The sequence below is a fragment of the Nerophis ophidion genome, linkage group LG05, assembly GCF_033978795.1.
Source record: "Nerophis ophidion isolate RoL-2023_Sa linkage group LG05, RoL_Noph_v1.0, whole genome shotgun sequence".
Classification (NCBI taxonomy): domain Eukaryota; kingdom Metazoa; phylum Chordata; class Actinopteri; order Syngnathiformes; family Syngnathidae; genus Nerophis; species Nerophis ophidion.
Genome location: NC_084615.1, coordinates 51245924 through 51258547, shown reverse-complemented (window position 1 = coordinate 51258547; position 12624 = coordinate 51245924). Strand labels below are relative to the sequence as shown.

At 38.0% G+C, this 12624-nt stretch overlaps 1 protein-coding gene across 5 annotated transcripts in view; it reads right to left on the bottom strand.

Moving 5' to 3' along the window:
* Positions 1-60: 60 nt before the first annotated feature.
* LOC133553334 (pleckstrin homology domain-containing family G member 3-like) overlaps positions 61-12624 on the bottom strand; it is a 43738-nt gene continuing 31174 nt past the window's right edge. For all 5 annotated transcript variants that reach the window (XM_061901416.1, XM_061901419.1, XM_061901420.1 and 2 more), the window contains 7 exons: positions 11556-11583; positions 11382-11471; positions 11287-11316; positions 11187-11209; positions 6510-6581; positions 5124-6309; positions 61-1772 (listed from right to left, as the gene is read on the bottom strand). In XM_061901416.1, the coding sequence (XP_061757400.1) occupies positions 1060-1772; positions 5124-6309; positions 6510-6581; positions 11187-11209; positions 11287-11316; positions 11382-11471; positions 11556-11583 (2142 nt within the window). In that variant the 3' untranslated portion in view covers positions 61-1059. The remainder of the gene's footprint in view (positions 1773-5123; positions 6310-6509; positions 6582-11186; positions 11210-11286; positions 11317-11381; positions 11472-11555; positions 11584-12624) is intronic.

Genomic DNA, 12624 nt, shown 5'->3' with positions numbered 1-12624 from the left:
TTTTTTGGCTTAGCGTTTCGCGTGCACGAGCTTCAGCGACGTCAATCACACGTGGAGCACTTGTGGAGCAAAATCAGTGTTTAATTTGTCAAATAAATATACACACATACCCATGATCCATCATGTATAAATACATACTTTAGAATGGAGTATTTACGTACAATATACTTTTGATATTTGCTGTAGTTATAATCTATTCCAAGAGCCCGGCAAATGACAAAAAAGGCAAAAAAATAAATAAATAAAAAATAAACTATATATATATATATTATACCCATATAAAAACCATGTAATTTGATCCTGTAATACCCCAGTTAAGAAACAGTTTTACATATGAAGAAACAATGACAGCCATCGAGTATTGCACTTAAAAAACTTTGTCTTCTTAAAGCATTGACTGAATTGACTCATGAGACAGCACCCTCTGTTGGACGTATAACTGCAGCACTTCTTAATCTGCAGATAGTGCCATCAAAGCACTTTCTACTCAAATTTACATTAAAAATATACTTACAATTTAAAGCAGACAAAAGAAATCCACAAATATGTCAGATCGCAAATAGGTGGGATCTACTGTACTGTAGTATCTATTATATAGTATAAATATAGTGTAGACTATATTATACACATACATTGTTTAGGATACTATAAACCTCTATTATATAGTATACATGTACTGTATACTGCAAGGTACAAATACATATAGTATAAATATATAATGTATGGTTGTATAAACATGTAGGGCATGGTATAAATATACTGTATAGTACAAATATATAATAAATACATCTATTGTATAGTATACATGTACTGTATACTGCATAGTACGAATATAGAATATATAGTATAAATACATAGGGTAGGATACATTTTGTGGATGAACATTATTGCTAAGTCAAAAGAGGAAAGTTATCAAATTTAGATATCATTTGCATATGACAATAACATTTTCTTTGTGAATAGTTGCTGTTGTCCTGGAGACACTGTCCAGATGGTGACACCGTGCCATGTTACATGTCGGCAAAGAGAGGAAAAACATGATTGGTTCCAGGAATGATTTTAGGAGTTGAGGTTCTGGAACTTAAGTGTGAGACTCCTCACCGTGTTCTTTGGTTCTGAGGCGGCATTTATGCTTTGAGGGCCTTCATTGAAGGACTTAATTGGCTCGCTCCTCTGCTTGTACTCTTCAGACTCCTTGTAAACCCGGCAGCGGTCCATGACGGCCAAGATGGAGATTTTCTCTCGGCTGATCGGTGAGCGGATCTGCACAAAAGCTTTCATGTCTTCATCTTTGCTCGCTGCTTCTTCTTCTGGTAAAAGCGTCTTGGTGACGATGAGATCTTCAGTTGGTGTTTCTAGCAAGCCCTCGGCTGCGACACAGTCATCGCTGTCGGTGCCGTTAGCGTCCAGGCGGCCTTGAAGCTCTGTCCTCTTACTCCGGTGGGCTGCGATAAACCAAGGGTCCAGAGAATTTGTTCTGTGGATTTGTTTGTAGGACTCATGGCCGATGGTAGTCTGCTTGTTGAACGACTTCTCGCTAAGAGCCGCGCTAGAATAGGAGCAGGAACGTCGCTGAGGGCCAAGGTCCGACATCTGCTGCGAAGTGGAAACGCTATGGTCAGAGTACTTGGACCTCAGTTCTCGCACATCGGGCCAGTTGAAACCTTCAATGGAACTGGAACTGCGAGGGCAAGTTCCACCCGGACTCACAGACCGGACCGGATTAATAGGACCCACAGGGAAAACTGTTCCAAGACTCAGATTGGGTTGACCTGCCAAAAAATTAATAAGTGTTAGCAAATCAATACATTAGCCAGACTAAAACATAAACTAATAAATTATTATTATTAACAAATACTAGTAAATGGTCTAATGTATAAAGACTGTACAACTCCTCTCTGGGGGGCGGGGGGGGGGGGGGGTACTAGGATGACAGGGGATGCAAAACATTAACAGTGCAATACGTTTTCATAACATGGTCACTACTGCCTACTTTGTCTTGTTATATTCTTATTTTACTGTTATATTGTTATTCCCATTGTTTTTATTCTTTTTGTAATATTTCTCTATTTTGTTTCCTTTTAAACCCCCATTATTTACTTTTTACTTTTTTTTTTTTTTTTTTTTTTTAATTGATCTCAACTCTGTACACTGCTGCTGGAATTTTAATTTTCCTGAAGGAACTCCCCTGAAGGAATCAATAAAGTACTATCTATCTATCTATTTATCTATCCATCTATCTAATGCACATGTAATATTTACGATACTAGTAAATAAGCTAACATTTATTGTTAACCATGTAAATTGCATAAACTAATAATTAACATTTATTTTTAATCATACTAGTAAATGATTTAATAAACAGGCTTTTAACAATGCTAGTAAATAAGCTAACATTTACTGTTAGCCATGCAAATGACATAAAATACCCCAAAAAGTTTTTATTGACCCTACTAGTTGATAGGCTAATAATTATTGTTAACAATGTGGGCAGCTCGGTCCCACAGGGGTTAGTGCCTGTGCCTCACAATATGAATGTCCTGGGTTCGACCCTGGGCTCAGGGTCTTTCTGTGTGGAGTTTTCATGTTTTCCCCGTAACCTACTCAGTGGCCTAAGTTTAGAGTGTCCGCCCTAAGATTGGTAGGTTGTGAGTTCAAACCCAGGCCGAGTCATACCAAAGACTATAAAAATAGGACCCATTACCTCCCTGCTTGGCAATCAGCATCAAGGGTTGGAATTGGGGGTTAAATCAGCAAAAATGATTAACGGGCGCAGCACCGCTGCTGCCCACTGCTCCCCTCACCTCTCAGGGGGTGAACAAGGGGATGGGTCAAATGCAGAGGAAAAATTTCACCACAACTAGTGTGTGTGTAAGACGATCATTGGTACTTTAACCAAACTTTAACTTAATTTACGGCGAGTACTCCGGCTTCCTCCCACCTCCAAAGACATGCACTTGGGGATAGGTTGATTGACAACACTAAATCGGCCTTAGTGTGTGAATATGAGTGTGATTGTTTTCTGTCTGTTGGCCCTGTGATGAGGCGGCGACTTGTCCAGCAGCTGGGATAGGCTCCAGTGCCCCTGTGACCCCGAACGGGACAGGCAATAGAAGATGTATGTTAACAGTGCTTCTAAGTTTTCTAATACATATTTATTGTTAGCAACTTATGAGTAGGTATAACTACACATGAGGTGTAAGTACACAGGTGAGGTATACCTCCACATGTGAGGTAAAACTACATGTGTAAAGTACTGTATAAGTACATGTGAGGCATAGGTACAAGTGTGAGGTATAAGTACCTTAATAACACCATAACTACCTGAGATCTTAATAGCACCAAAAAACATTTCAGACCTTAATAACACCAAAGAACAGCTACACTGTAAGATGGAGATAGCACCAAAAAACAAATGAGAATCTATTACCAAAAGACAGCTTGGATCTAAATAGCACCAAAAAACAGCTGATATCTTGAAAGCACCAAAAACCACCTAAGACCTTAATAACCCCCAAAAAACAGCTAAGATCCAAATAGCACCAAAAAACAGCTAAAATCTAAATAGTACCAAGAAACACCTGAGAACTTAAAAGCAACAATAACCAGCTGTGACGTCAATAACACCAAAAAACAGCTGAGACCTTAAAGGGGAACTGCACTTTTTTGGAATATTGCCAATCATTCATAATTATTATGACGGACAAAAACACATTTTTTTTTTTGGGCATTCTAAAAATTTAAAAAACACTCATAAGGTGCAGCTAATGAGAATCCCTTGTGTTAACATTCAAAGCCTTCCATCAACATTGGTAGTAACATACACATTCATAACGTTATGTAATGTGTACAATATTTACCGTATTAACTGTACCAAAACTAACTTCCTGGGCGCATTGATTTCAGTGCTCTTTGCAACAGACTTCCTACTTCCGGCAACAAAAGTGTGTGTTTGCCAATCATAGATGACAATTTTTGAACAATAACGATTCGCAACCTTATCTTTTTAAAGCTGAATATACTGAGGACAAACTAGTGGTTATAGAAGCTGATCAGGCACAAAGCGAGGCTGAAAGGTTGGAGCGCATGGGAGGGAAAGAGTCAGGACTGGCATGACTTGGTGGCGTAAATGTAGAGCTTGGAGTCAAGCTATGTTAACAGAAATATGCATCTGCAGCATTGAGGGGAAAACAATGTTATTATCGTTGGAACAACTTTTTGTACCTGGCAAGGAAGACACTGCTCAAAGAAACTGAGCAACAATGAAAAATGAACTGATTGTGTTAAGAAACCCTGCAGTGGTAGAAACCTTCTCCGACATACCCCAAATCAATTGGAAACCTCCTGGCCAGCTTGACCAAACAGACAACAGTCCATTAACTTGGGCCTACCGTATTTCCTTGAATTGCAGCTGGGGCGCTAATTAATTTAAAACCTCTTCTCACTCCTACGCTTACCAAAGGCATGCGGTAAAAGTAAGCATGCGCTAATTATTTTAAAACCTCTTCTCCCTCCGGCACTTACCAAAGGCATTCAGTAAAAATTTGGGTGTGATGTAAGCTTGGACCTTAAATCCTACTGAATACTGTAGCTCTTAATCTTCTTCCCTTTATGCAATTACAAATTACCGGTATTGAAATCAGCCTCCTCCATTTTGAAAATGATGACAGGGGAAGTGTCACGAGTTTGACCAGGCGGTAATACTAAGCATGTGCTAATTATTTTGCGAAGCGAGTTTGACCCAGCAGTAATTCAAGGAAATACGGTAATCCCAATATTCCCCCCTCACCCACTACCACTCGCCCTCACCCACTACACCCTTGAAATGAAGCAATAACGTGTAGTTTTAAAAAAAAAAATTAAGAATTGAGACCTCACTTGCTACGTCACTGCATAGTTTACGTTCGAACACCTAAGTGACTTTGTGTCAAGTGAGCACTGCTCCTACCAGCACACAGAGAAAACGCAATGAGCAGAGAGATTTCCGCTTTAAAACATTTAAGATTAAATGCTCTTTTTGTTGTTAGGAGTTCAGAAGATTGTGGAGACCCACAAAGCTCAGCTTCTGCATTGAAGCCAATAATCAGCTATGCAAGTCAAAAGGTTTTAAGCGTAGTTTTTACCTGTACTTTCCTCGTCAACGCAGGCCAACTTCTTCCTGCTAGTCAGGATACCGTCATTTTGTTGTCGGGCAAGAGGGTTGACCATTTTGATCCGCTGGCTGAACTGACGAGCAAGATGGCGGACCTTGCTCTCCGCTTTGTCGTCCTCGTCCGCTGTTTTTCCCACGACCTGAGGGACCTCAGCTGGGAAGACGATGGGAGCATTGGTCAGACTTCCTGTGTGGTTCCTTTGGTTGGTTTTGACCTTGAGGTGTGAAGGAACGGATGACTTTTTCGTGACAGCGCACATGTCCGAAGCTCCACCCTCCTCCTGATGTCTTCTGCTTGGGGTGTCAGAAAGGGAGGACGTCTCGCCGAGCTGCTGCTCCATCACCTGCCAGATGTGGACCATTTCAGAGGAAGGTCTGAAGTCTTCTACGCTTTGAGATCCGGATGTTGGGAATGCTCTTGTGGTCAACCAGGAACCTTTAGGATCTTCCTTAATCTGAGCGTCCAAGCAGTCGGTGGAAAACCTGTGATCATGGGCACTCGAGGGTGAATATAGTTCCAGGGAAGGCTGCTCTACTGCAGAGGGTAAAGATATAGACTCGGTGGAATTTAAACGTCTGACTGAGGTTTTGACAAGGCCTGCTGGGATGTACGTTATGCTCTCCCTGCGCTGAAGGTCGAAGTTGGCGTCCCGGTTATCATAGTAAGTCTTGATCTTGCCAATAAGAAGCTGATCCGGACTAGAGAGAATGGAGTCTCGTCTCCGCAGGCCTCCTCGTTCCACGTCACCACGAGGAGAATAGAGGGTCATATCTGTAGAGGCCGTGACGTCGCTCACATCAGAGCCAATCCTGTTGAGCTGTAACGATGGCCTGGTGGGTTTAGTCGTCCCGGACGACCGCGGAAAGGCCTCAACTAAGCAGACGTCATCTTGGACAGGAACACTTCTCTTGATGCTGCTGAAGTGCTGAGCTATGACGCCCGCTTTGTCCAACACAGATGAAGGAAGGATGCTGCCACTACGGTCGCTGTCCTCGTTTTCAGAAGACTCGCCGCTACTTGAAGGCTTACATTGCAAAGGTGGTTCTTCTTCGCCTCCAGGAACTTCGTCTAGTTTCAGTTTCTCCGTCAAAGTGCGAGAATGAGGAGAACGTAAAGATTTCAACACTTCCTCTGCTAGCAGATCGTTTTTGGACATCTAAAAAGGAAAGATATGAACAGAACTTTAAGAACAAGAGGCTGATATCAGAAGAAAAGGGTCGTGTATTAATAATATTTATATATATTATTTATTAATAATATATATATATATATATATATATTATTAATAACAATAAATAACATTAGTGCAATTAGAATTACAATGTGTGCTTATTGGAAGGAACTTTAAAGGTTTACCTGCCCAGCAGCTGCGTCGTTTCCTGCGTCACCTCCAAATCCACTTTCTTGCTTGAAGAAGAAGCCTTTGTCCTTCAAGCAGTCACACAATCAAGTTACTTACTTAACTTACAACTAGATTTCAAAATACATAAATAAAAACATATTTTATCCCTCGATGACTTTGTAATTTGACAAAGATTACAGTTGGCTTACAATTCTCCCGATGAATATACGGTGTTGATGTGAAGTGATGGGCAATCTAATAGTTGTGTCCAAAACGTCATGAGAAGAAAATACTTTTAATGTAATTATCACAACACAATGTTCAATTGCTACACTGAGTCAAAAACATTATAGCATGAATATCATGTATGAATCTCTTAAAAATTGGATCAATTGATGGCAGTCATTGACAGTCAGGTGAAAGTAGAACTTTAACTAAGGAGTTTACACACAGTGTGATTAAACACCTGACAGGTGCTGTCAACAATTGTAACCAGTAAAAAATCCAGTAGCAATGTAGGTACATATCAGTGTGTTTATATTACAGTATATTATGTTGTAAACATGTTTTGATTAATTAATGTTATGTGTGAGAATAAACATGTTACAACTTATTTGACAGTATGTGTGCAATGTCAGACCTTGGAGGCTACTCTTACCGTAAAATAATTTTGTTTTTTTTACTTTGATACACAATTGTATTGTGTCATCTAGACAAAAAACTAGCGAATTAAGATTTTACAATGATAGGATTGCAGTAAACCAGAGGTCGACATGATGAATATTTAAATTACATAATGATAAAACATGTCAACATTTTCACTTGCAGTCTTTACACATCGGAAAGTGATCAAGTGACAATTCATATTTCTATGACAACAGTTTTGAAACATGACTCTATTTTTATGTGCTTTTGTAAGTGACCTTTGATGTTGTTCTGAATCTGCCATCCATCCACTTTCTACCGCTTGAACCATCCAGGTCATTTACACAAATGATCTTACGGTTTTAAAAAAAACATTTCTGTTTCAAGAAATGAACCAAACCAATAAAGAACAACTGCAACACTAACACAAAATTACCAAAAATATACATACAAAAAAACATGAAATAACATGGTATCGAATTAAAAAAGACAAGAGGCTGTAATCGCTGCCAAAAGTGCAGCAACAAAGTATTGAGCAAAGGATGTATATATCTATTTACCAGTTTTTTTTTTGTTTGTTTTTCATTTTTTATTTACAAACCCCGTTTCCATATGAGTTGGGAAATTGTGTTAGATGTAAATATAAACAGAATACAATGATTTGCAAATCCTTTTCAACCCATATTCAATTGAATGCACTACAAGACAAGATATTTGATGTTCAAACTCATATACTTTATTTTTTTTGCAAATAATAATTAACTTAGAATTTCATGGCTGCAACACGTGACAAAGTAGTTGGGAAAGGGCACGTTCACCACTGTGTTACATCACTTTTTCTTTTAACAACACTTAATAAACATTTAGGAACTGAAGAAAATAATTGTTGAAGCTTTAAAAGTGGAATTCTTTCCCATTCTTGTTTTATGTAGAGCTTCATTCGTTCAACAGTCCGGGGTCTCCGCTGTTGTATTTTACGCTTCATAATGCACCACACATTTTCGATGGGAGACAGGTCTGGACTGCAGGCGGGCCAGGAAAGTACCTGCACTCTTTTTTTACGAAGACACGCTGTTGTAACACTTGTCTTGCTGAAATAAGCAGGGGTGTCCATGATAACGTTGCTTGGATGACAACATATGTTGCTCCAAAATCTGTATGGACCTTTCAGCATTAATGGTGCCTTCACAGATGTGTAAGTTACCCATGCCTTGGGCACTAATGCACTCCCATACCCATACTTTGCGCCTATAACAATCCGGATGGTTATTTTCCTCTTTGTTCTGGGGGACACCACGTCCTCTGTTTCCAAATATAAATTAAAATGTGGACTCGTCAGACCACAGAACACCTTTCCACTTTGCATCAGTCCATCTTAGGTGAGCTGGGGCGCAGCCAAGCCGGCGGCGTTTCAGGATATCGTTGATAAATGGGTTTGGCTTTGCATAGTAGAGTTTTAACTTGCACTTACAGATGTAGCGACCAACTGTAGTTATTGACAGTGGTTTTATAAAGTGTTCCTGAGCCCATGTGGTGATATCCTTTTAAATCCTTGATGTCGGTTTTTGATGCAGTACCGCCTGAGGGATCAAAAGTCCGTAATATCATCGCTTACATGCAGTGATTTCTCCAGATTATCTGAACTTTTTGATGATATTAAGGACCGTAGATGGTAAAATCCCTAAATTCCTTGCAATAGCTCGTTGAGAAATGTTGTTCTAAAACTGTTCGACAATTTGCTTACAAAGTGATGACCCTCGCCCCATTCTTGTTTGTGAATTACTTATCATTCGATGGAAGCTGCTTTTATACCCAATCATGGCACCCAACTGTTCCCAATTAGCCTGCACACCTGTGGGATGTTCCATATGAGTGTTTGATGAGCATTCCTGAACTTCATCAGTATTTATTGCCACCTTTCCCTTTGTCTTTGTCACGTGTTGCTGGCATCAAATTCTAAAGTTAATGATTATTTGCAAAAAAAAAATGTTTATCAGTTTGAACATCAAATATGTTGTCTTTGTAGCATATTCAACTGAATATGGGTTGAAAATGATTTGCAAATCATTGTATTCCGTTTATATTTACATCTAACACAGTTTCCCAACTCATATGGAAACGGGGTTTGTAAAAAAAAAATCACATTGCAATTATGGGGTATTGTCTGTGGAAGTTTAAAAACAAAAATTGATTTATTTGATTTTTGAATAAGGCTGTAACATAAAAAAAAATGTGGAAAAAGTGAAGCCCTGTGAATACTTTCCGGATGCACTGTAATGCTTTCTGTCAACTCTGACCTCCGGTCCGTGACTCAAAAACATCTATTTTGGGGCACAAACACAGATTTAATTTATTTTAATTAATTTCAATGGGTGGCGCTAATTTGAGATACAAGTGTTTTGAGTTATGAGCTCAGTCGTGGGACCAATTGAGCTCATAAGTTAAGGTACCACTGTATTAAATTTTTTTGGGCAAGCAAGACGTGGGTAGTGTAGTTCTGAAGTCACACAGTGGGCTTGGTGGAAGGTGTACATGGAGCAATGGTGGCGTTACAGTATTTACACCAGAAGTTCTTAACCTTTTTGATCTTGGGGCCCAAGTTTTTCACTACAGCTGGGCTGGGACCCACTCAGATAAATTGAGTTACATTTAGAAATCTTACTCTTGACTTTAATCGTATTCAATAATAATATTCAACATACTTACGGTTTAACACAGTAAATCTTGCCAAATGACATGAAAGCATGCGTTAATCACAAAGACGATTATCAAGGCTTGGATCAGGCTGATTACAAAAATAAATATTAATCAAATATCCTGCGAAACAAGGGACTGATGAAAAATACATTTAGATACAAGTATGCAGTGCTAAAAAATACATTCTAAATTATCAATAAATGATAATAATAATAATATATTTTTTTTTAACTAAACTATCAATAAAATTTAGGTGCAAATGAAAATACAGCTTCACCATTTGAGTCATAATTTTTGCGCTCAAACGCGTTTATGATTTTAGCTCCAGACTTCTTTTGTGTTTGAGATTGTCATTACTGCCACAAGTGGTGGACAGATGTATTACAACCGAGTAACGCTGTGGCCTATAAGTGGGTTGCATATAACGTCACATCCGTTTTTCAGCTTTGTGGTTAAATTCACGCGACGGTCAAGCAACGTGAGTGTAGCATTAAAACAAGTGAGATTGAGTGTAAAGTTTGAGCAGAAAATGCCATATTGCTGTTCTGTTCTTGGGTGTATCAGTCGTTCAAATAGAGAAAGGAAAGAGCTTTCATAGAGTTAATAAAGTCTGGGAAAAAACTAAAGTGCGTCAAAGGAAATGGCTCTTAAAAATAGCCCTTTCATCATCTTGTGTAATAAAATCAGACTGCTTGTGTCTGCAGCGATCACTTTGTAAAATGTTTTTTTGAACATTTGATGTGTTTGAGAAACTTTCTGTGTAGCTATCAAGTTTATTCTCTACTAGATTAGTAGTGTTTGATAGCGGCACTAAACGCAAATAAAGGACAAGAGATTGCATTAGTGTGTGTTCTTTTATGGTTGCTATGTCTAAATAAAGCTAACATGTTAAGTCCTAACAATAAATATTGTGATTGTCGGTCCAAGCTTAGACCATCGCCTGAAACGCGCAAGTGCCCAATGTACCTCTAGGTTACGTGATTGTAATTCACCTATTGGACCGCAGCTCAGATACTGATTTTTGGCAACCTTTTAGGAGGCGCTAAGAAACACTGAATTACACTGACAGTTGTTGGGGATGCAGTAAGTACAAGGAAGTATTTAAAAAGCTTTCCGTACGAGTGTCTAGCTGCTTCATCAAAGAATATAAATGAAATACAAAGACCAATAATGAGTACAATTCTGTTTAAGTTAGCAACATGCTCCACTTTGTATGAAATGTTAGCATGTGCATATCGTGTTGAAGCCAAAAAAGAAAGAAAGACTTTATTACATAAGCAAAGGAAAGGAGCTGTGTGGCAACGACTGGTAATCCATATTTTTATTGATGATGGATAAGTGTTTCTTACCTTTGAGACCACACCCACTTGTCCTGTAAAATACGACAACTTTGTGATGCCATCTAATTGATACATCATCATTAATCTAACATTAACACAATATCTTTACCTGTTAAGCTCTTTTCACCTCCATTTACATCTGGAGGACAAAAACAATCAATCAATACATTAATAATCAATCCATAAGGGGCCTTAGCTGATCACCTAATGACTGTTGCCGTGGAAACCCGTCAGTTAGACGACGGGACTTGACTTTCTTCACCCGAATAGGGATGGAGTGATACTTGTGATTGTCTACAGGAAGCGACATTGTAGATGACATCTTCATGACATCAGGTCAGGTAAACAATCATTTAACCGGATTTGACCTTTACTCACATCTGGAATTCAAGATGGCATCTTTGGCCTGAAACACACATTGTCATTTATTGAGTATCATTTATAAACTTATTCCATTATTAACTTTGATCAAATATTTTTTATAAAATGTATTTTTGATTAAGCATTTAAACAAGTTTAATCAAGTGTTTTCTACATCTATTTTATTATATTTGTTATATATTGGAAACTCAATTTACGAACACTTCTATTTGCGTCTTTTTCGGTTTACGAACGTTTTCATTGCGCCAAATATGCCTCTGTGTGCGAACCATGTCTCGCGTGCGAATGCTTCGTTTATTCATTTCGCATGCTGCTTGAAGCCATAGGGAGGTGGCCATTTGGATGACATCCCTTCCTGTACACGCGGGCAAAGTAATTTTGAAGAGGCAGGGCCCCCTCCATCTCATGCTGTACATACAGGCGCAGCCATTTAGCAGCAGATTATATATATATATATATATATATATATATATATATATATATATATATATATATATATATATATATATATATATATATATATATATATTCACACACACACACACACACACACACACACACACACACACACACACACACACACACACACACACACACACATTATAGTGTATTCAAAGTATGCAGTTTTTTTAATTACATTTTTGTTATACTTTTGTTGCGACTACAACCAATTACTCATGCTTTAATTGATTCTTATCGGGAACTTTTAGGTTTGTGAAACCATGTTTAAGTACCAATTAAGTTCATAAATGCAGGTTCCACTGTATTCACCTAAACTGATTTATTTTAATAAACAGTTTTATGGCATGTAGTCAATATTATGTTCTAATGTGTTACATTATTAATTATTCACATACCTTAATTTTTTTTTTTTAATATTCCATTTCTTGACTTTAAAGTTTTATATATGTGATGTATTACTGTACTTTACATTAATGTTTTATACATTTGATTTATTAATAATAAATCTTAATGCTTTATAGAAGTTATCAATTTATTAGTATTATTTAGATAGTGATTTATTAATAACTATAAATATGGAGTGATTAATTGATTACTAGAATGA